Consider the following 25,813-nt stretch of genomic DNA (forward strand, 5'->3'; position numbering starts at 1 on the left):
GTATCTGATTAAAATGTTGTCTAGTACACATACACTCACACACATATATGTATACCTGTGTGTACAAACACACAGACAAGCAAATTCAAAAGACAGATGACAAGATAAATGGTCAACCTTGAAACACAAATGACAAGGGTTAATTTCCTTAATTTTAAAACAGTTCTTAGCCAGGCATGGTGGTGCACACCTGTAAACCCAGCTCCTCAGGAGGCTGAGGCCAGACCATCACAAGTTCAAAGCCAGACTCAGCAACTTAGCAAGGCCCTAAGTAACTCAATGAGAATCTGTCTGAAAATAAAAAACAAAAAGGGTTAGGGATGTAGCTCAGTGGTTAAGCGACCCTGGGTTCAATCCTGGTAGCAAAAAAAAAAAAAAAGAGTTCTTTCAAACCTGAGTTAACAATAAATCATTCTCAGAGGTGTTTTTTAATTCCCTTTTATTAATGAAATACGAATTAAAACATCAAATCAAAATATGGTAACAGAAAAAAAGTCACTCAAATTCACTGTTCCTACCGTGTATGATTTTGGAGGCTGCTTGGCCACAGTAATCAGAAGTGTAAACGTGCACACTCAATAACCTCCCTTTTCAGTACCTGTCCCCTTGTACTTATTCTGTGTGTACAGAAGCATACACCAACAGCCCATTAATATTAAGAATAAAAACACTGAAAACAACCTACATGCTCAGTAACAGGGAATGCTTCAGTAAGTCATGATTTTAAAAGCAAATAAACAAAAAAAAAAAAAAAAAAAACTCACTATTGAATATTAAACTACTGTGGTCATTTAAAGAATGAGATTGATCTGCATAAACAAAACCAAAATGTTCCCCAAGATGTTATGCTCACTGAAATATAATACAAAGGTTTTAGGGATATAAAGAGAATATGTGTGTATACACTTGCTCCAAATTTCTCCAGAACATAAACTATATAGGTTCCAACACCCCAACAGGAACATTTTTGGACCCTTCAGGTCCTAAAACCTCCTATGTTCCCAAGTTTTGACTGCTAAGGGCCATAGCCTCTTCAAAAGACTCTCCTTGATCTCTTGAACCCTATACAATGAAGAACCCTATACAACGAAGAACTCATTTTTAGTTTGCCTTTCTCCCAGCCCATCAGCTAGGCCCACCAACTGCCCTTCTACACACCAACAACTTTTGAGTTTATCTCCATACGTTAAAACTTCTTCCACATCCTGACATTAACTCCTTCTTCCCATAAACTTACCTCACATCCTTGCAAAACCTAAAAGCAGTTACTAGGAGTTGGCTTTCTTTGTGCTCCCCATTATTGCTCTTCTATTGATTTATTTCATTGACTACTCAGCAAACATTTATTGAGTAACAATTGTATACCATGTATTATAATCAGAAGTCAAAAAGAAAAACCTCACACCTCACACAAAAAAACTTACAGCCCAGGAAAAATTTTCAAAATTAAACTTCTGAGCATGTCATGTAAGAGAGGGGAAAATAATGATACAGGGAGACAGATTCAAATGTTCAGCTACACAAAGCAAACCAATAGCACTGGGTAGCTCCAGAGAAGGAAGAGAGATCTGAGGTTATGGTAAATGTGGCCCCTAGTTTTACATATTTGAGTTTTGAGTTTTCTATCTGTGAGAATACATTTGAACCATGCCTTCTCGTAATTAAACTTCAGAGGGGAGATAAAAGGGAAATACTGTGGGATGATACTGGCCAAATTACATTGGTATACTTTGTACGTGTGAATATGCAACAATGAATCTCACTATTACATACAATTATGATGCCCCAATAAAAAATACAAAGAAAAAAATATTTAAAAAACAAATAAAATTAAACTTTAAGAAAGAGGTGATGGGGACTGGGGTTGTGGTTTAATGGTAGAACACTTGCCTAGCACATGTAAGGCAGTGGGTTTGGTCCTCAGCACCACAATAAATAAGTAGGTAAGAACAGATAAATATATAAATAAAGGTGTTATGCCGTCTACGACTAAAAAAAAAAAGACAAAAGAGAAAAAAATAAAAAAAGAAAGAGGTGATGTTTAGTTAATCCTTATCCTCCTAATGCCTATCTAAGCATGGTGCCTGACACATGAATGAAGCTCCATAAATGGTCAATAAGTGAAAAAGCACATGGATGTGCAGAGATCTAAGCAGACTGGAAGAGAGAAGCAAGCATACTCAATAAATGACTGCCTTTACTTAATACCTATTCTTTAAAGTCAACAGTTTCTCAGTCTCAGTACAACTGAAATTTTGGGCTAGATATTTGTTTACTATGATATTGAGACTGTGCATTTTAGTATGTTAAAGCAGCACCCTGAACTCAACCCATTAGAAATTAGTAGCAGCTCCACAATTATAAAAATCATTAGTGTCTCCACATATTACAAAAGCATCCCCATTAAGAATGACTGAGTTAAGGCTTATCCATCATCCTCTTCAGCACCTCAGTCTCCATAACTTTCAAATCTCAATCCTTGATTATTTCAACACTCAAGAAGAGAACACAGGTTGGGCGTGGTGCTCAATAGCAAAGCACTTGCTTAGCATGTGGAAGGCCCAGGTTTTGAATCCAAGTACAGGGGAAAAAATAACATCTAAAATCCAGATGCCAAGTCTTCTGCCTACTTCCTTTGAGGGGACGCTATTTCTACCACAATCATCCACGGGATCCTTTGGCACTATCACTACCCAAAACATGGTAATGTCGTGATTCAAACTCGTATCACAAGCTCTGGTCCTTTTCTTCTACTACCCTTTTCCTACCTGAGCCTGTTTATCCCAATAAAACAATGCCTGGCCCTGGACAGTGCACCTAGGCTATACTTGTGGACTTCTAAGTACTGTTTGATAAGTTTAAGAAACCACCAGACCTATCTCAATCTAAGCTGGTGCTTAAGTGAGACACAGCAATCCTTTTATTCCACTTCATGAATCCTGTTAAACGGGAAGAGCAGTTAATTCTAAAACTTCTCTACTCTCCTCCAGGGGTCACCACGACCTTGGCCACCACATTCTTTAACTGAAGAATTACTGAATTCCTCCAACATTCTACTCCACTTCTCATAGCCTCATACACCTTATTTATTAGGCACTTGGTAAAGTTTGTCAACTTTAGGAAGAAAAAAACACCATGGCTTAATATTAGCTGTATTTAAAAGAATGATTTTTATGAGGGAAAAAAATAGCTCTAAATTTCACCCTAACTCAAGATTTTATTCTACAATCCCAAGCAACATGCCTCTCCAGTCTCTTAAGGCTACCACTAACAAGGCTGCACTGCTAGCACAGAGGGCCCCTCTGAATAACCATTAAAGCACACTGAGGTTTTAGAAGAAACAAACTCCAATGACAACTGAAAAACTCAAATTAAAATGTGAGTGATTAATTCCACCAATCAATGAGAAGAGAGGAGAATTTAACAGAATGAGTCTTGACTGCTGAAGTCTCATCACCTAGTACTCCACAGAGGCTCACAAATATTCACTAAGGGTAATCCTGGCTGTAACAGGAGTTGGGGGGGGGCTGGGGAGATAGCTCAGTTGGTAGAGTGCTTTCCTTGTAAGCACAAGGCCCTGGGTTCGATCCCCAGCACCCAAAAAAAAAAAAAAAAAACAGGAGTTAGGGACTTCAACATTGAACTGGTATTGGCAGCTGAACAATAGCTTTAGAAGTCCATGTCCCATTTTCACCTACCCGAGTGCCTTCACAGGTTCTAGTCTACCACCACAAGAGAGGCACTGTGTGTGCTCCATTAAAAGAACCAATTGGCCCCACTGATCTATGGCACGGCACTTTTCACCAACTTCGTTCTCAAGAGGTAATTATGGAATAAGCAGCCTGGCAAAAGCTCAGTAAAGAGAGCCAAATGTTTTTCAAAGTGTGTTCTAAACTTTTTTCTTGACCTTTAGCTTATGATAGCTTAGACAAGTATCTTAAAAGCATTTCCAGTCAGCCATTTTTGGTAACATGTGAGCAAAATTATTTTTAGCTGAAAAAGTTTATTTCAATCCCTCTCTCATAACTCAGAAGCATCTGACCAGGTTTAGTTCAAGCTTTCCAGAACGGTCTGTCTGAGTGGATTCAAAGCATAGAACACTTCAGCTTCATAGGAGAAGCTTTCTCTTTAAGAGACAGAACAAACAGAATGTGCTATATACAGGATATATGAAAAACAACACTTGCCTACCTGCCACCTACTCAGTATACTGCAGCGATTAAGCACTTAAATATTCAAAGCTTTTTGAAAGCCTGAAGGATAAAATGTTGTTACAGCAGTTCATGCTATGAAGAGCAAAATACATGCCCACATAGCAGAAAGTGCTTCACATAAATTCAAATATAATAAAACAGAACATAGTGTTCAAGTAGTTTCCATGCAGCACTCAAACTGTGATTCCAAGTAGAGGGAAAGGTTCTTCTCGAATGAAGATAGCTGGGAAAAAATAAGAAAATGAGCAATTCTGCTGGATGGCAGCTTAAGTACATCTGTCCAGCATAACCAAGTATAGGTTTCTTTGTTCTCTCCCGCTTTCTCTTTCTTAATGGACAGGGTTATGTGAGAACATGCTCCTTGAGTGGCAGGATAATCCAACCACACATCCAGTCAGCTTTGTAAAGAGTGGTATATGATGCAAGGAGGTGGCAGTCAGGATGGACTATCTACCAAAGACACTCCAGGAAAATCCCCTGCCCTCGGGCCACTGTCCCAACCCCCCCCGCCCCCACTCCCTGTCCCACTTGCAGTTGCCCTCAGACCCTATCCCTGCACATGCTGTGCTCTGGTCTGAAATGCCCTGCCTCTTCCTCTCCCTGGTCTGCCTAGCCTTTGCTCAACTCACTGCTCTCAGCAAGCACTCCAGCAGAATGCTCTGTGCGGGCTAAGAAGCTCACCTGCTCTGCTCCCACAGAAACACAGGCTCACTCCTATCAGGAGCGAATACTCCTCTATTTGCCATCAGGTTATGTTCAGGAATGAAAGGTCACTCCCAAGTCCATCTGTTCATAAAATTAAAATATGAAAAAATCCAAGTAACCCATGGGTGTGCATGTAGTTAGAGGACATTTCTGTTTAAGTACCATACACTAACCAATTGCACCACCGGAGTTCCCTAGCAGATATTTCTTTAGAAACCTGCAGAGGCTTATGGTCGTAGCTCTGACTCACTCTGTTACTTCTCAACCTACTTCATGATTTGTACTTGACCCTTTATAATTATACTGTTGAATAAGTCATCCTGTGGGCACATTCAATATTTATAATTTTCAAACATTACTTTCCATTTTTAATCATGTCTACATCTATTCACTACTTCATATAAGCATTTTCAGTTAATAAATGTACTAAGACACAGCTAATAATATATAATAAAAATATATAATATACAATACACAATACAAACACATAAAGATATTAAATATAAGCATAGGAAACACTCTTTTTACCTACAAATAATGTGACAGCCAAAATTTAAATGACCATGGGTCACCACTGGTGCCATTTTTTGTTTCTGGTAAGCAAAACTGGCACACTTCTGCTCCAACAAGTAACTTTACTTATTTCTATGAAAACTGGCAAGTTTAAGGAACTTAAACCCTGTACTAATGACTGTGTAACTTTGATAAATCATTTTATTCTTAAGCAATACATGCATGCACAGTACTCCACCCATCCACAATTTTACTTTCATGCAGTTTCAGTTAATCACAGTCAACCAGTCTGAAAATATTAAATAGAAAATTCTAGAAATCATTTGTAAGTTTTAAATTGTGCACCATTCTGCTCTGTCCCACCTGAGACCTCAACCATCCCTTTGTCCAGCATTATCCATGCTGTATATGCTACCCCTGGGCAGTCAATAGCCATCCTGGTTATCAGAGCAACTGTTACAGAACTGCAGTGTCGTGTTCAATTATCCCTTATCTTATGTAAAAATGGTCCCATAGCACAAGAGGAGTGATGCTGGCAATTTTATTACAATAAACTCTTATAATTGTTCAAATTTATTATTAGTTATCATTAATCTCTTACTGTGCTTAATTTACAAATTAAACTATCATAGGTATGTATATACAGGAAAAAACATAGTATATATAGGGTTTAGTATTATCCTATTATACACAGTTTCAAGCATCCACGGAGGGCCTTGGAACATACTCTCTTGGACAAGAGAGGACCACTATAATATAAAAGACATAAAAGGTATACAATAAGCATTAAGTCTTCACCTGCAGCATTTCTCCAACACTCAGGGGCCCATTCCAGAAGCAACTACTGCTATCCGAGTCCTGTGTATCTTGGCAAAAAAAAAATCACAAAGAATAGCAAACTATCTACTTTTCCACACTGTGACTTTTAGACTTGATATATTTAGAGTGTTCTGTGTCTATTCAGAGTTCCTGTCAAACAGCATTTTTTTCAACCTTCTATTTAAAATAATGGGATAGTGTATATTCTTCCACACAGATGCAAGCATATCTAGACAGTAAATCCCTAGAGATGGAACTGCTGGGTCAAAGAACCTGAACATTTCATATTTTAATAGATATTGCTAAATAGTCTTTATGTGACTTTTCACCCAAGCAATATGAGTACCTACTTCTCCACTTACACCCTTAGTGATATATTGTTACCAAATTTTTATTCTAATGTATACTTATTTCCTAAACCTCCTCCAATAAGCCTCAAGTTCCACAAGAACATTCCTTTAACTCTCTAACCAGGGAGTTATTTAACAGTATTTAGCATCTAAACAAGCATTCAAATGTCAGATGACTAAATGAATGATCAAGAAGGAAGCCTTCCAAACAATATAAGAAGTTTACTTCTAATATAAAGAACAATGAAAGTGCTTAAAATATTAGCAATTTTTCTCCTTTAGAGAAGAAAAGATGGAAGGAAAAAAGAAGAATAAATGAATTGATTATGATATAAAATGGTTTCTCCTAGGGGTTTAAATTTTAAAAAGTAACGATTCATACCTGTCTGAAATAGTTAAGTAGTATCCTACCTTAAAGTATTCAATCTATCTTCAATATGCCAAGAAAGCTGAAGGGCCTCCAATGTCACCTTCAAAGGAACAGTAAGATTCCTCCTCTGAAAACCCTGACAAAATACCAAAGCTTCTCACATCAATTTTTTTTTTTTTTTTTTGGTACTGGGGATTGAACCCAGGGTGAACCACTGAGTCACATCTCCAGCCCTTTTTTATATTTTATTAGACAGGGTCTCACTGAGTTACTAAGTGCCTCATTAAATTGCTGAGACTGGCTTTGAACTCGAACTTGAGATCCTCCTGCCTCAGCCTCCTGAGCCACTGAGATTAGAGGTGTGTGCCGCTGTGCCTGGCCAATATTCTTTTTACACAGCTTTCAAAACGTGGACTTTCACTGTGTATTGTACACAGTCATCACTCACATGCTTTGTATAATACCTGGCATAGATAATGCTAAAAATATTGCAGTAAGTACAATAAATACTAAATTCCCCATACCTCTAGTCAGCATGCATTGCCATGGTCTCTGCAGACCTGTTTTGTGCTATAACAACCAACATAACAACAGTTAACTGCCAGGCACGGTGGCGCATGCCTATAATCCAGGCTTGGGAGGCTGGGACAGGAAGATCTTTGAGTTCAAAGCCAGCCTTAGCAAAAGCGAGGCTCTAAGCAACTTAGTGAGATCCTGTCTCTAAATAAAATACAAAAAAGGGCTGGGGATGTGGCTCAGAGGTTGAGTGCCCTGGGTTCCATCCCCAGTACCAAAAACAAAAATACCACCACCAACAAAAAGATAACACTTAAATAGCACTTGCTATGGAGCAAGCAAATTACATCCATGGTATTAACTCACCTACAACCTTATGAGATAGAAACTACCACTAACTCAATCCTACAAATGAAATACTTATGCACAGAGGAGTTAAGTAAATTGCCTAGAGAACACACATCTAAGTAGGTATAGAGAAAGAATCTGAACGTAGACAATCTGATATCAGAATGGATCCTTTTAACCCAGTATTTCACTACAGTATGATAACTTCTCTGATAAAATAATGCACAAAGTATATATCACCAAAGCACTCACTTTAACATATACTCTGTGAATACCTCTCTCAGAGTAATTATGACATAATAATAAAATTATCTTTGTACACATCCATGCCCCACTGCAAACGCAAGTCACCATGTATAGCACTACAGAACTCAATTAATTCTTCAACTGGGTTTTAGGTTTAGAGAATGAGAAAACATCATTTCTATTCCTAAGGTCTGCATCTCACATTCCCTATGTTGGTACTTTCCCAGCTCCTGTGTGCCACCAATTCCTAAGACCTATCTCCTCAAAAGCAAGATCTACATCTCATACATGTGCTATTTCCCTAGAGATGCTGTCCAGACCTCTCAGGCTGCCTGGGGGATGTTCCTGGGGTCCTGAAACACTGCAGTGGCCCATACCACCACTCCTGCTGAGTACAGCACTAGCAGTATGGCTCCCAGTGGCCCCAGCAGCCACTAGCCCGGATAGATAGCTCTTATCAGGATTATGGAGTAACTTGAGCCACCTGACAACCCATCTCTCAGCTGCTACGACAGGCGCTTTCTGCTATCACGTTGCACAAATGCCTGGAAACCTTATACTGGGTGTGAAGGAAAAAGCAATAAGTGACACAACACAGCATCTGGGGCCTTGCCTGCTTCCATTCACTGCTTGGAGTAGGAGCACTAACCTGTATGATTCAGGCCACAGAGACCAAGAAGGCCTAATTCACCCACTACAGAGCCTTGTCACCTCAAAGACCATATGGAGAAACTAGACTGAGGGGAGAACAGCGTCCATCTAGACTGTGAGGCATATTGCACCCACTTTTGTTCTCATGCCCAAAACACTCTCCAAGCAGCTGGAACGCTGCCTCCTCTATAATATACTCGTGGAAACAAAGGTTACTGCAGAAGCCAACTCTGAAAAGCACGTTTATTTCATATCTTTGAATGCAGAAGTCTGTAAAGGTTAACTGAGGTAGAATCAAGAATTAAAATCTAATTCTTTGTCTTGAAATCTAATTCTTTGTCTGAATCAGAATCCATTCTGTCCAAGAAACAGGAAAAAAAAAAAAAAAAACTAAAACTAAATTCCCTGTTTGTTAAACCATATCTACTTATCCCTCAAGCCTTAGCCAGAGAGAAGCATATGCAGAGAAAGAAAAGAATTCACTCAAATCCTGGGCTTTCCACAAACACAAGCATCAAGTGCAGCTAATGGCAATTTATGGCTACTGAGAGCAACACCTATTAGGAACTCAACTCTCTTACAATTCAACACCAAGCTTGGTTCACTGAACAGCCTTCTGATGGCAGCGACATTCAATCAGGATAAAGCTGGATACTTGGGATATGTCAAGATGTCACAATGAATAAAATCACACTGTAGTTAGATTCCATGTGCAACGACTCAAGGCAGATTCTGAGTATCATTAGTAACTCAATATCAAATCGGATATCTGACCCATGATGTGCCCACTAGTCAAAAACCAACCAGGAGCAGCTGACTGGGAGTTGGAAAACTGAGCATACCTATCTTTTACTAAGACATTCCTAGAAGATATCATGAGTCAGGGATTTGCAGGGTATTTATGCGAAAACAGAGACACAAGTTGGGTCTCTGACCTTGTGATTCCATAATTCCATAAAAACAAAGGATCATACTATATGAGGTCCTGTACTAATAGGTCAGCTATATCAGAGACAATCCAGTCAGTCATCTCAGTAGACCAGACCAGAATGATCTTAACTCCAGAAAGCTAACAAAAATAAAATTAAAAAATCAAACTGATATGATCTCCAACAGAGGGAAAACCAAAGTACAGAAGAGTACATGTATTAATACTATCATCTGAATGTTCCAAAAGGTGGGAGAAATACTATGTAGGAACTATCTCTGGAAGGACAGTCAAATAACTAACCACACTGGTTCTCTACAAGGAGAGAAAACAGGTAGCTGGGGAAAGGCAGAGGACTTTTTACTCTTTAATGCATGTTTTAAGTCATTAAACTCGTGAATATATTATATGCTTAAAAATGTAAGAGGAAGAAAAAAAAAGAACTTCATACAAGAAACTCAGTGAAATCACACTAAGTAGTAAGAAAGATTAAGAAACACAAGGTGCTAAAGCCAAATATTTGAGCTTATTACTTGTTGTCACATTCTGAGCCTGTGCTCTTATTCAGAAAAATGAGTACACCATTTTCCCTAACTAAAGCAGGTTGGACCAGATAACTTCTACATGCCTTTGACTCAGATGATTTCATACAACCCACCAGAATCAATCTATTGATTGATGCATCATTGATCCATTATTTGAACAAAAATACAATTAGAGAGGAACCACCCTTATGAATGCATTAATGCTGTCCTGCGAGGTTCTAGCTCTGGGGGACCAGACCAATACTGGAGAAAGCAGACTCATAAGCGAGCTTGGCATTCCCCGCAATGTGACACCCACACGCCATCTCTTGCCATGTGATGCCCTGTGCTTCTCAGGATTCTGCCAGCAAGAAGGCTATCACCAGATATGGCCCCTCAACCATGGACCAGAATCTTAATATTTTCTTTATAACTCAAATAAATAAATTTCAAGATGGGATATTTTTTTTTTTTGTACCAGGGATTGAACCCTGGGGCACTTAACCACTGAGCCACAGCCACAGCCCTTTTTTAATATTTTATTTCAAGACATGATCTTGCTAAGCTGCTTAGGGCCTAAATTGCTGAGGCTGGCGTTGAGCCTGCAATCCTGCCTCAGCCTACCTACCAAGCCACTGGGATTATAGGCATGTACCACTGTCCCTGGCAAGATGGAATCATTTTGAGACCAAAAAGAAAGCAACAAACAACAATAAATCGTGTTACATCCATAACCAATTATCTCATTTAACTTTCCTTAAATATGAACCATCGGAAGGTGAAATAAGCACATAAAACCCCTAATAAAATGGCTGGCACTTGGAAGTATGCAATAAATTTTAGCAAAATCCCAATTCAAAACACTGGCTTGATCCAAAGTATTAAAGAAAGAAACTGGGGGTCAGTGTTAACTCTAAGTTCTATGGGAAACAACCATCAAATAATATGTAAAATGTTTTCAATATTAAACATGTGGCACGCAAGGACAATGAAGTACCTATTTGCTCCATTCCTCATCAGTCACACCCTTCCACTCTCAGGGGCCACAAGAAGGCTTTGGATAAAGAGCCACAAGATCTGGGCTGGGGTTGTGGCTCAGTGTTAGAGCACTTGCCTAGCATGTGTGAGGCACTGGGTTGGATCTCAGCAACACATATAAATAAATGAATAAAATAAAGGTCCATCAACATCCAAAATATATATATATGTGTGTGTTGGTATATATATATATTATATATATTATATTTATAGTATTATATTTATATAATATAATTATATATATTTATTTATATATATTTAAATATATATATATATTTAAATCTTTTTTAAAAAAAGCCACAAGATCAGGGGAGGAGCATCAGCTTTGTCACTTTCTAGTCACGAGGCTTAAAGGTGTATTTTCACCAGCTGATAAACAGGAAGAAGAATCATCTATCGTTCAGGACTGTTGTAGGGAATAAATAAGAACCAATGGGAAAGCCTTTTATAAACTACAAGATTTACCATGAAACAGAGCGCAGTGGGACACACCTGTAATCCCAGCAACTCAGGAGGCTGAGGCAGGAGGATCATGAGTTCAAAGATAGCCTCAGCAAAATTGAGGCGCTAAGCAACTCATCAAGACCCTGTCTCTAAATAAAATACAAAATAGGGCTGGGGATGTGGCTCAGTGGTCAAGTGCCCCTGAGTTCAAACCCTGGTACCAAAATAAACAAATAAATAAAAAGACAACATGAATTTAAATATTGCGTATTATGTGCAATTTTAGTCACCATGCTTCAAATATAGTTACGTGATTACAGAAAAAGCAACAAAAATTATTAAGGAATGTTTTAGAACTATATAAAGGTAGACTTCTTTTTTAGTTGTGGATGGAAAGAACACCTTTATTTTATTTATTTATTTCTATGTGGTGCTGAGGATCGAACCCAGAGCCTCATACATGCTAGACAAGCACTCCACCACTGAGCCACAGTCCCAGCCCAAGGTTGATTTTTTTTTTTAATCAAATGTTTTTATTAAGTTCTTATTTACTGAATTCTTATTTTATATCCCTGGCACTGATGAAAGGGTCAAGAATACAAAACGTTCTGCCTATAAAGAATTTAAACAGCACTGGGGTGCAAGAAAATAGGTAATATTAATAAAAACAACTATTATATATGGAATGCCTACTATGTGTCGGGCCCTGAACTGAGCACATTACATATATTATCTCTTAATCCTTACTAATCCTGTATTTTGCAAAAGAAGCTGATGCTTAGGGTAAGCACAACCAAAATTACACAGCTGTGAAGTGGAAAAGCTCAAACTTAACTCAGGGCTGACTGACTGCAATGCCATTCTATTCTTCTAACCTTGGAGAGGGTAAAGCTTTTCTGCACCACACACACGCAAAACAAACCATTAATGAAAACTTTTACTATTACACACAAAAAAACTAACCCCTGATATAGTTAATGAAAAGAGCAAGGGACATATAAAGTATGCTACTGTTTGTAAAAAAGAAAGGGGGAAGAATAATACAAACAAGTAACAGTGGCTACTTGTTTGGTGAAGAGGAACAAGAGAACAATCAGTGATGAGAGGGAGGATTTTACTAAATATATTTTTATGAATTTAAACTTAGGAATTAACTTAGAAGTAGGAAATTTGGGCGGAAATCCTGATTTGGTTAAGTCAGTTTTTTTTTTAAAGTCAGTTTGGAAAATGTTTCATAAAACCTCAGTCACAACATCTGCTTACAAAAGCACAAAGTGATAGTTTTTTTAAAAATGTAGTTCTAATTTCCAAAGTTATTCGACTTTTTTTTTTTTTTTTGGCAGAATGACACCTATTATTTCTCAAGGAGCAAGCAAGCAAGGGGTTAGCCTGGTGACACACACTACTCAGGAGAGAGAAGCAGGAGAAAGCACATTTGAAGCCTGCCTAGGCAATTTAGCAAGACCCTGACTCAAAATTTAAAAAGCTGGGGATGTAGCTCAGACAAAGCGCACTTGCCTAGCACAAGCAAAGCCCCCAGCAATGCGGATACACGCGCACAAAACCAATGGAATACGACTTGGGATATTCCAAATAAAATTAATTTCCTTGCTTAAAACACAATTTTTGACCAAATTTTTTAGGTTTATTCAAGCCCTGGGACACTGTTAAACCAAATAATTCACAGTGAAGCTAAAATCAAAAAAGGATAAATGACCCTCCAGCAAGCCCAAGAACATCAAATAAGGAATTCTTAAAACAGGCTTCCCAGCACTGAAAAACAAAGCCTACAGGGTAACACTCCAACTACACTTCGAAAAATGCAAAGTAAGCATAAAGGGAAATCGCGCGCACACACACACAGTTATCTATTAATCACAGCATTTTTATACAGTTGACAAAAATCACTGATGGCCCCTGATAAGCATCTTTCTGAAAGGCTGCTGCTGCATGCAGTAACGTGTTTTAATGCTAATGTCTGGAGGCAGGTAACGCCAAGTAAACCAACCGCTCTCCAACACTGTAAACCCAGCCAGCTCAAAGCCAGACTACTGCAGCAGGAGGATCTGGTCAGTAACACAAGCAGCCAAAGACCTACACACAAACCAAGGGGACAATGAGCAATGGGCAGCATCTGGGAATGAAGAGAAATGGCCAACAGAAATATTTAAAGCCAGAGAGAAATTTTGAATCTGACCAGAACTACCTCAAAGTCCTAGATGATATTAATACTAGTCAAATCAGCTTATTAGGAGTTGTAAATCAGACTACGACTCTGATTTTATATATATAAAGTATGCAGTAAAATCTGTATTGGAGTACAAGCAGCACAGGTATGTATATATGAAATGAACTGCTAGAGGGACAGCGGCCTAGCATTACTTTTTACTCTTACAACAAGCTGTTTCTGTGTCTCACACAGACACACGTACAGCATAAACCTGGCTCATACTTTCAAAACAAGTACTATTAACTCCCTAAAAGCTTTGCTAAAGCTCCCACTGCTGAGCGGCAGCCATTGTAGAGACTTCCTGAAATTCCAACGAAGTCCTCAAACCCACTGTGCCAGTCACTGACAGTGACAGTGTTCTGCAAGCTTGTATAAGGTGCAAACCAATGAGTTAGGTCCTGTGAGCCACCACAAAATGTCTTCCAATTTTCCAGTTTTGCTTTGAAATCACACAACCCATCCCCTAGAAACCAAGAAACAGCAGGTGAAAGCTGTCAAAAAGTCAGATATTCAGACTGATTAGGGGACAAGCCAGTCTGATTAGGGGATAAAGGAACCTCATTTGCAGATGCTTTTGCCAAGGGAAAGGGATAAAAAGGGGGAAAAGTCAAACAAAGATCCTGCCTTCTACCCAAAATTATTACTCATCCTCCCAAGAATTTCTGTGAAGCACTGAATTGCAGAAGGAAAAAAAAAAAGAAAAACAAACTTAAGGCTGTAAGTATGACTGTAAAAAAATCCCCAGGAGAGGATGACCTATGAAACTAAGCTCCATGCAACAAGGGCTAACTATGCAGCTGCTTTTCTACTTGCCTAAGAGTCCTCAAGATAAATAGAGCAGGCCCATCAAGAAGACCCACCAACCTCCAGGGAAATGGAATCAAAATCCTCTTGTCTCAGGACAAACCACACACCCCTGAAATTAATCCCTAAAAAAATCCACATAGGTCTGCTTTAGAAAATATCCTGGTTGTCAGCAATCAATATCCCCTCCTCCAAACAGCTGCCAATCTGCAGAGGAAAAGCTGCTCAAAATAAAGTAACTGGAAGAACTTCCCTTGAGTCTCTGTTCCCTGAGCTTCCAACTCCAGCAGTAGCTGGAGGCCACCCTGGGACCCCACAGGCCCTGCCTGCAGTTCCTCTAGTTCTGCTAGTATTGCCTCTGCCCTCTTCCCAACCCCCAGAGCTAGAAGAGTCCCACAGTCACCCACCCATCCCTCAGGATAAATCATGCTTTGCTTATGGTATTTCCAATTAGGATCTGACAAAATCAATGCAGCCAGAAAGAAAATAAACAGTATGCCTCCTCCAAAACCACATGCCTGGAATAAAATATTTAATACCCAGTGCAAAAATCTCTTTGCCTCAACAAAGGAAAAACCAAGAAACCAGACCCTACATGGGAAAAAATCCTACATAGCAGGGTTTTATCTGGGGACTTAGGTCCCTTAAAAACCCAAGTATTATGGTTAAACACACCCATGTGGAAGTCTAAACCTCAAAGGCTCAGTTTCCTCCCTTGGGAAAATAGGTTTTTGTTTTTGTTTTTGTTTTTTTTTTTGGGGGGGTGCTGGGGATCGAACCCAGGGCCTTGTGCTTACAAGGCAAGCACTCTACCAACTGAGCTATCTCCCCAGCCCTGGGAAAATAGGTTTTTAAGAAGTTATTCAGTCATTATCATCTGATGATTCATGATTGCCATCTACTTCATAAAAGGTATTTATCATGAATCCTCAGGTGAAATTTCTAGATGCCATACAGTGCAGAATACATAAGGAGGAGGGCAGTTCTCTCTCTCCTTTCCCTTCTTTGAACTTGTTTATTCATTCAAAATCTAAAAAGTCAGAGGCACTATAAAATATAACCACTCGCCCTATGAAGGCCCAAACCACACTAACAAGGGAAATCTCTAAGCTGAAGAACAGTCCAGAATTCTTCAGGAGCCAAAACCAGAAGCTGAAAGTGAAGGGGGAACGGAGAACAGCCTGAGAGCAGAGTTCTTGTAAAATACTTCTATAAATCTACCCCTAAAGCTGAGATGTAAAGGAATTGTATCAAACTTGTTCTTTTTCAAATACATCCAATAGGAGTTATCTGAAAAACTATGTATTTTGTGAAGTGTCTCAATATTTTTCCTGGATACATAAAAACAAGCAATAATATCAGATGAAATTCGCTGGTCAGGAAGGGGAAGGTTGAGGTCCAAGTGATTCCGTTCCCAAATAGTATTAACATATCTGAACTGGGATACCCCAGAACCTTGGCAGTGCTGTGAAAAGGCAGACCAGCAGTCTGCTCCAATGAACTGGAACACATTAGCTCTAAATGTCCCCCTCACTTGCATGGTTCCTCCTTTTTCCTTAACCAGGCTGTCACAAAGGAGCTTTTTACACATACACACGTGTACTCAATTAATATCTGAGCACAGGAAACTAAATATCAGGTTGCCCTGCCCACCCAACACATTCAGCAGTTAAATTCCACCCCAGCTTCTGTCTTCAGAAAGCCCTCTCTCACCTTTAACCCTGATGCCAGTGGAAAGATCAAGTGACATTCACAATATCAACCAACACCTAGTCTTCACATGAGCTGGAAAGCAGAACAGGGGCCAGACCAGACCCCTCAGGGAAAATCTGGAAAAACAATTAAAGACGTCTGCAGGCCCCAAATGAGAAGCAGGAAGACAAGGATCAATTTGACAAAAATACTAGTTTCTTCACTATTTGTACTCAGGCATAGTGCTAAATCCTATGGATCCCTAAAGATCCCTTAGGATTTCACAGTCTGGGCAGGGGTGGAGGGGCAAACATTTGATCAAATGGTAATCTAAAAAGTTCTATAACAGAACTACAGACAGGGTATTTTGGAAAACAGGAGTATGGGCAGGATGGGAGTCATAAAAGGCACCCAGGAGAAAATATCTAAACTGATTCTTGTTTTACAAATGGTGGGCAGTGGGGCAGAAGGAGAAAGAGAAAATAGAATGTTAGTTAAAAGGCACAGAAACAAAAGTGAATTACCTGAATGGCACATCATGCTCACTTGGAGGTGAATAGTATAAAGAGATGGGGCTACAAAAATAGGCAGATGTCAGGTCAGAAAGGCCTGGTAGGCTCAAGGAGAGAATGGACTTCATCCTGAGATCAACATAAATTTTAAAAATATTTTAAGCAGGGGCTGAGGTTGTGGCTCAGTGGTAGAGCACTTGCCTAGCATGTTCGAGGCCCTGGGTTCGATTCTCAGCACCACATATAAATAAATAAAATAAGAGATCCACTGACAACTAAAAAAATATTTAAAGATATATAAAAAAATATTTTAAGCAAGGAGTAACAGATTCACTCTTTGAAATAGATCCCTCTGTTAGCAGTCTGGAGAGTGGGTATGAAGAGATGAAGAGACAACACACAGGCATCCCTGCTGTTTCCATAAGCCAAAATGGGAACAAAAGATGCCATTTTCTAGGGATGGAGATGTAGCTCAGTGGTACAGCATTCACCTAGCATGTATGAGACCCTGGGTTCAATCCCTAGCACTGCAGAAAACAAAACCAAACAAACAAGACAAAAAGGTGCCATTTACTTGATGCAACAAATTTAACCAACATACCTTAAAATTTTGAAATGCAACATTTTCACCTGGGTTCCCAGCTGCATTCCCCAGTACAGGAAGGCTGGTACTTCAGTAGTCTTTCCACTCCTTGGCAAAAAATGAAATGTCTCCCCTTCCTCTAACAGACACCTCAATGACCAAGTCCATTCCACTTCTCTCCCAACCACACGAGCAAATAAGGTTTCCCAGTTTAACACACTGCTCATCTCTAACAGTTTCCAACTCTGGCACTTAATCAATCGGAAGCACATTACCTCTCCATGCTGATCAAGCAGCAAGCAGAAACTTACTGAGTGCTACACAGCGGGATATAAGAAAAGCAAAAGATAAACATGTAGGGCCGGGTTCCAGGATAGGCACTTCAAATAATCCCAGTTACTCACTGTAGTAGCACATAAGAGTATGTATTAATTTTCGCAGTTCACAGATGTGAGAACAAGAACTCAGATGTTCAATGTCTTGCCAAAAGCCATCCAGTTGTTAAGTTGTAGAAGTGAGGACTCAAATCCATGTATGAGAAATTCTAAATGATCTGTTTCTATCCTATACAATATGTAAAGTACATATGGATCACAAATCCGTTTAAAAATTAAGGCTGGGTGGCATAATAGTAACAATATCTACCCTTTAAAAACAAAGAGAGAATCCCTATGTTAGAGTCTCAGATAGGTCAGTGACAACTGAGTGATTTCAACTTATTCGGAAAGGTCTGTGACAAATGAGTGATACAATCTCCAAATGCTACTAAAACAGTCACTCCTGGGCATTAGTGATCAAAAACGTTTGGGCTCAAATAATCAAAGCAACCTGGCTATAATACATCCTCCATACTTTCCCAAGTCCCCAAGATAACGTTTGAAAAAAAACTCGGGGCTAACTGCTTGCTCACTCACTCTTGAGTGATTTCCCAACTACTTTACCAGCCCAAATTACAGAAATATGTCTGGGATTCACATGGCAGTCCTGATCCGATTTGTCCCAATCCTGGCTCAAGCAGCTTTGCACTACCCTCCTAACTAGATCAGCGCCAGCCAATGGGTTTACTCAAGCTGATCTGTGATGGATTAGATAATGAAACCTTAGCCATGTAAGCTGCCTGCTCACACTGGGGCTGCAGGGGAGGAGAATAAGAAACTCAATACTCCTAGAGGCCACCTAAACACCAAATGCACTCGCCATGCCTCACTCCATCTGTCTGCTCATGCTCCAGTTACTGCCATCTCCTTTCCATCATCTCTGTGGCTCTTCCCTCCTGCCTCTGAAGGCAGAACACATGTACCCCAGAATAGAAAAGTTGCTTTACAAACATATAACTAAAATTCAAACAATCTCAGTCACTAAAATAGCTGTCTTTATTGTTTCTGCAAATTATTAAAGCCTAACATCCAAATGACGGCCTAACAGATGTCAAACTAGAGATCCACTTGCAACATTCTTGTTTACACTAAGTAGTATACTGAATTTCTTCCTCCATAGTCCTGTAATTTTGAGGCCTGCCTGCACCAGTCTGCTTTATAACAAAATGGAAGTTAAATCTCCAGTTAGCTTCTGCTGTATTCACACATCAGTGTAATAGAGGAAAAAATGACAAGGTAGATAGAAGATGGGAGAGGGAGTCGAGACCAATTCAACTGGTGCTAATTTCTAGAGTCACTCTGAAGAATAATTCTACATCCACCTCAGAGATTACTCTCTCCTCAAATACCTCAGTTTTAGATTCACAAGTTACTAAGGCTTGAAAAACATTAGTAATTTTTACATGATTGTGCCTCGATTTCTCCATATATACTTACCACTCTGATAGTGTTATGAACTGAATGCTTCTGTCCTCCCAAAACACATATGTTGAATCCTAACCCCCAATGTGACAGTATTTGGAGATGGGGCCTTTGGAAGATAGTCAGGATTAGACGATAGTCAGGATTAGAGAGGGTGGAACCACCATGCCCTTATCAGAAGCACTTCACTTGCTCTACCTCTCTCACCATGCACTGAGCAAAGGACACGTGAGCAGTGAGGAGGCACTGCCTGCAAGCCAGGAGGCTGGACCTCACCAGACACCAAGTCTGCTAGCACCTTAATCATGGACTTCCCAACCAAGAATTGTGACAAATAAACATCGAGTTAATTCTACGGTACTTTGATGCAGCAGCCTCAGAAAACTAAGGCAGGGAGGGGCTAGGGTTGTGGTTCAGTGGTAGACTGTTCACCTAGCACGCATGAAGCCCTGGGTTCGATCCTCAGCAGCACATAAAATTAAAATAAAGGTATTGTGTCACCTATAACTAAAATATATATTTTTAAAGGCAGAAATGAAATGTCAGTAATTTTAGAGAGATATTGCTCATGAAATTACATGTAAGGAATGAATGTTTTTGTGTAAATCTACTCAAGACAGCACCATGCTCAGCATCAGACCCAAATACCCAAATGAGGATCCAAAGAGACAGCCAGTGTCAGCTTCCTAGAAGGAAACAAACCCAGAAATAAGCAAGTGGGAGGACAGACTACTTAACAGATAACAGAACCCACAAAACAAGTACACACTACCCAGAACCCTTTCCCTGAGACCAGGAGGAAAGTCTCTGTGCTACTAGAGTCACCTGCTAACACGAACAAGTACCCCCACACAGCTAGACTGATTGACTGGCACTACAGTCAGAAAGTTACTGAGCCAGATGACAATCACACCAACACTTCACTGCCATAAAGCATTTTGCTGAAAGCTATAAGCAATCATTTAGATGCATCTTACCTTATAAAGCAGCCAAGTTCCTAGAAAGATGAAGAATAATATAATTTTTGCTAACTGAATTGTTTATATCACTAGAAAAGTGAACAGAAGAATTCATTCCCCAGCCAGGCGCAGTGGTGCATGCCTGTAATCCCAGCAACTCAGGAGGCTGAGGCAGGAGGATTGCGAGTTCAAAGCCAGCCTCAGCTATGGCAAAATGCTAAGCAATTCAGTTAGACCCTGTCTCTAAATAAAATACAAAATAGGGCTGGGGATGTGACTCAGTAGTCGAGTGACCCTGAGTTCAATCCTCATTACCCCCCCCCAAAAAAGAACTCATTTACCAGTATATTTGATGGCACCTAAGTTTCACACATATCAGACTTGCTTAAAATGAAATGAACCTCTAACATCTATACACATAATTCATTTAACTTTCTTCCAAGTTTGAGTAAGTTATCTCTAGGTACTCTCTTCAAGAACCAACTACATTTCTCAAACCACATTTCCATTTAATGTCTCTTCCCTCCTGCTCCATCATTCTGGTTTCTCTATTTCTCTCTTTCCAGGGCTGAGCTGGGTGCAGTGGTGCATGCCTGTAATCCTAGCGGCTTGGGAAGCTGAGACAGGAGGATAGCAAGTTCAAAGCCAGCCTCAGCAAAATCCAGGAGGTAAGCAACTCAGTGAGACCCTGTCTCTAAATAAAATACAAAAAAGGCTGGGGATGTGGCTCAGTGGTTAAGCACCCCTAAGTTAAATCACTGGTATCCCCTCCCCACAAAAAAAATCAAGATTTATTTTCCATGGCTACACTGACCCCTCTTCCACCTCCACAGAGTTTCTATATACTGCCTTGAAAGCACCAACCCTGCTTCTCCTCCCTAAGGTTCCTTCTGAGTCTAAAGATTATAAAACAAGCATCAGGGACTCTCTGTGGAGTCCCCTGAGCTTCATTCTGAGAAGTAACAATTTACTCCAAAAGCTCAGAGAATGCAACCCAACAGAGTTCAGCTTTGGAATCTGAAGCTGACAGATGCAGTTCCATTTAGAAAGTAGCCTTGCAAAACTAACCCCAGTAAATGACTTTTTTCTGTAAAAAGCAGTTAATCCTTTGGCACTCAAAGGGATTGGGAGATTTTGTGATGGTACCCTTACCCCAGAATTTCATGATTCTCTTTAAGCCCTTAACTATTTGAAAAAGGTAGATTTAAACTTCAATTTAATAAGCACTGAGCACTTACCATGTACCAAAAACTATCAAGTTATTATGGAAGATAAACACAAAGGAAATACAGTTTCTGTCTTTCGGGAGCTTACACTCTTACTAGGGAAATAAGAAGAATAAAGCCATTAGGGATAATAAAAGACAATGCATATGTAAGCATCGACATACCAGGACACAAAAGCAAGGCCTAACACACATCAACTAAGCTGTCAGGGAAGATTTTATTAATGAAGGATCTAGGACTTCGGAAAAACTCCACTGGGTTAGGATATAAGAAAAAGCACATGTTTAAGAACAAAAATGATAATGACAAGACAGAGGATACTTACATAGGGCCTATGAGCATTACTGAACCCTCTTCCCTCATACGTTTGTTTGGTACTGGGAATGGAACCAGGGGCACCTCAGCACTGAACTACATCCCCAGTTCCCTCACACTCTGAAAGGCTGGTTGCTCACCCTATTCAAAGACACCTACAGAGACACCATCCTTTATCACCTTCATCATTCTCTATTCCTTACCCTGCTTAGCTTTTCTTCTTAAGTCTTATTACCAACTAAAAATAACTGTCTTCATTAGCTACCACTCCCGATTAGAATAGTAGATCCATGAGCGCAGGGTCTTTCTTTGTTTACTACTATATCCCCTATGGTTAAAATAGAAACTGGCATGTAGCAGGTGCTCTATAAACATTAGTTAAATTAATATTTAATATACATATACAAACTTTTTTTTTTTGGTACTGGGAATTGAGCCCAGAGGTACTTAACCACTGAGCCACATCCCCAGCCTTTTTTAAATATTTTATTAAGAGACAGGGTTTCACTGAGTTTTTTATGGTCTCACTAAATTGCTGAGGCTGGCTTTGAACTTACAATCCTCCTGCCTCAGCCTCCCAAGCCACTGGGATTACAGGTGTGTGCCACCCAGACCAGCTCACACACTTTTTAAAAACATTTTATCCATTTGTCTCTCCACCTAGATCACATGAGCCTTAACAACAGAGAATTTAGCTGTGCATGGTGGCACACACCATAATCTCAGTGACTTGGGATACTGAGGCAGGAGATCACCATATTTGAGGCCAGCCTCAGCAACTTAGTGAGACCCTAAGCAATTTAGTGAGACTCTGTCCCAAAATAAAAAATAAAAAGGACTGGGGATGTAGGTCAATGGTAAAGCGCCTGTGGTTCAACTTCTAGTACCAAAAAAAAAAAAGACAGTGAACTTAGCTTATATTTTTTTAGAAGGTAACTTAGAAATGATCTTATACAAACACTTTATTTTACAACTAAGAAAACAGAAGCCTAGAAATAAGGGATTTCCAGGCTGGGGCTGTAGCTCAGTGGCAGAGTGCTTGCCTAGCACATGCAAGGCACTGGGTTCGATCCTTAGCACCACATAAAAATAAACAAATAAAATAAGGAATTTCCCTAGAACCATAAAGCTAGTTGAAGGCAGGGAGCTAAATCAATGATTTAAAGACCTGTTCAACATGGTGTCGTGGAACTACAATAATGAGAAGGTATGAAGTAAAAAATGAAAAACATTAATGAAAACACAGAGGAAAAAAAATTATCTGTGGGAATGTTCTATATTGCTCAATTATACCCAAAGGACATAATGTACCCCTTCCTTTGCACAGTTCCTATCCACTGCTCCATTTCTTGAGCTAACTTGAAGGCAACTAGTAACAGGCCACAGGCAGAAATGGGGAAAGAAAAGGGGTATCATTATTAACTATGATTGACAGAAACAATAAATGAATACATATGTGCATATGCCATACACATCAAATGGCACATGCTCACCAGCACTTCCTTCCAGTCTCCTCTTCTTACCACCCAGTGTTAACCAGCTCTTCTGAAGTCTCGCTGTAGCCCTCTATATTTTTTCCAGGGCCCAGAGCTTTTACTTCTCACAATCCCACCACATGAGAGAGTTCTCATGGAGAATAAAAGCAGGCAAAAAACAAACAGACAAAAAGAATCCAAAAATAAACACCAAGAGAGTCACTTCACCCAAACCAACTGAAGTAACAGGGTGGACACTGCAAAGGAGACCAAGAGGCACACAACACACATGCAAGGCTTAAGTGCAGCTCCATCTCTAACACAGGAAGTCAGGCGAAGCCTTGAAAAGCAGGCAGCAGAGCACAGGAAGTCTTTCAGCACTGCAGAGATTTCCAAGAGTGGTGTAATGGAGAGAGCACAAGAATAGGAATTAGAAGACCAGGCTCTGAGCTCCAGTTTTACAACCAGTTAACTGGGTGGCCTTAGGCAAGTCACTAGTCTTCTCTGGACTTTTGATTCCCCATCTATACAATGAGGTGATTAAAATATCATGGGATTTAAATCCATCCCTCCACAAAAAAAGATGAAAATTACTGATTCTTTTCCACCAAAAACTGCACATAAACTAATCTGCAGAAGATTCTTCCAAGTCTACCCAGATTAAGAACCCCTGGAAAAGATGATGATGCCTTTGGTCCCTTCTATCTCTAACATTCTATGATTCTAAGAGAATCAGGTACATGTCTATAAGCAACTGCTGCTGGGGGAGCCTCACCATTTTACAGCACGGTATTCTCTGAGCAGAGACCAAATCCCAAAACCTATGAGGTTTCAAGTCCTTCAAACTACAGAGTAACTGACATTATCAATACCTGTCCCGTTCCCTGCCCAAATCAGTCAGTTTATCCTCGAGTCCACAACTCGGAATCCAGTCTTCTAAGAGCCCTACAAATTTTCTTTTGTACCCCAAGGCATCAAAGAGCTACTCAGAGTCCTGGCGGTGCAGGATGCAACTGGCAAAGTACAGGAGCTACACGTCCTGTGGCCCTCTTCGGACTATTTGCATGTGCCACCAAATGAAAGAGTCTGAGCACCTCGGTGTCCCCACACCACCACCAAACTGCGTGTACTTCGCACACACCCCCCGTGTCGCTGCCTGAACCCACGACCTAAGCCACGTCCCCACCGGCTCTCGGGAGTTCTCACTTTTCACGCCGCTCCCTCCAACGCCCTCCCGCTCCCCATCCCACCGAGGCCGGGGCTGCCCCAAAGGCGCTCCTCCTCGGGAGCCTCCCCAGCGGGTCCCCCGGTCCTGGGCTCGGCCCGGCCGCTCTCCTGTGGGCAACGGACCCGGGATTTCCCGGCTTCCCAAGGAACTACGGTAGGGCTGGAAGAAATGGACTCCGGCCCGAGCCCCGGCAGGCGCGGGACCCGCCTGCACCCCTGGCCCCAGCCCTGCTCGCCCCCGCTTCCAGCCAGGCCCCGGCCCGCCGCTCCCGCCCGCCTCCCGCCGGGACCCCCGCAGCCCTGCCCTCTCCCGCCGCGGAGCCGGCCGCCCCTCCCGGCCCCGCCCCGCACCCCGCGGTAACGGGGCGCCGCGTCCCGCGCGGTCACCTGCATCCCGCCGCCGTCGGCCGCCGCCTCCTCGGTGCGCGGCCGCTTGCTCAGGCCGGGCTCGGCTCCGTCTCCTCCCGCTCCGGGCACCGGCAGCTCCAGCTCCGACTCCCGCTTCATGCCCCGGGCAGCGGCGCCGGGCCCGAGCTGAGGCGGCTGCTGCGGCTGGGCGCCTTCCGCCATCCGCCCGCGCCCCCCTCGCCTCCGGGAGCCGGGCGACCCGCGACAGGCCACCTCCCCCTGGGCCTCGGCCCCGACTGTCGCGACAGGCGGGCGCGCGCCTGCCCCGCCCCCCGCGTGCGTGCGTGCGTGCGCGCGGGCCCGGCGCCCTCGCCGCTCGCGCCCGCCGCCGTCGCCCGCACGCCCGCCCGCCGGCTCGTCGGCGCGGGGCCGCTGGCGGTCGCCGCGGGCGCTCGCTCGCGCCCCTGCTCGCACACGCGCCGCCCGGCCGGCCCGCCGCGCCCCGCCTCTCGCGCTCCGGGGTCGCCGCCGGCCCGCGCTCGCTCACTCACACTCTCCCTCACAACACGCCGGCCGAGGGAGGAAGGGGGCGGTCCGGCTCCCGAGGCGTGGGGAGGGCTGTTTATTTGGGGGAGGAGGGGCGCGAGGCCGGGACGAGCTGACTGGCCGGGATCCTCAGACCCGCCACTGTGGCAGTACCGGGAAGGCGGGGAGAGAAAGGAGGAGGGAGGGACCGGGATGTAGGACTCGCCCGCGCGGGAGGCTGTGGCGAGGGGGCGGTGGCGGCCGAGCCCGCGGAGGGGCGGGGCCAGGCCCCTCGGCTATCTCCGCCCCTGCCGCCCGAGGGAGGCCGGGAAGAGATCGGGGAAGCTCGGGAATCTCCGGCGCTGGCCCGGGATTGTCCAGGAGGCGCGGCGCGACTGGAGTGCCTGCCAGCGCGGAGGGGGCGGGTCCCGTCTCCTCGCGGGGCGGGGCCG

General features: G+C 42.0%; 1 protein-coding gene across 20 annotated transcripts in view; it reads right to left on the reverse strand.

The window, feature by feature from the left end:
- Window positions 1-25,532, reverse strand: part of RBFOX2 (RNA binding fox-1 homolog 2) — a 272,039-nt gene extending 246,507 nt beyond the window's left edge. For 4 of the 20 annotated variants that reach the window (XR_013764067.1, XM_079141656.1, XM_079141625.1 and 1 more), the window contains exon 1: window positions 24,876-25,527. Coding sequence is in view for 19 of the 20 variants with exons in the window: in XM_079141656.1 (XP_078997782.1) it covers window positions 24,876-25,058 (183 nt within the window). In the remaining variant the exon portion in view is untranslated. Of the gene's footprint in view, window positions 1-24,875 lie in introns of all 20 variants that reach the window. The other 16 variants (XM_079141639.1, XM_079141635.1, XM_079141634.1 and 13 more) reach the window with 8 other exon arrangements.
- Between the last annotated feature and the right edge of the window lie 281 nt (window positions 25,533-25,813).

This window comes from Sciurus vulgaris (assembly GCF_902686455.1).
Source record: "Sciurus vulgaris genome assembly, chromosome: 5".
NCBI lineage: Eukaryota > Metazoa > Chordata > Mammalia > Rodentia > Sciuridae > Sciurus > Sciurus vulgaris.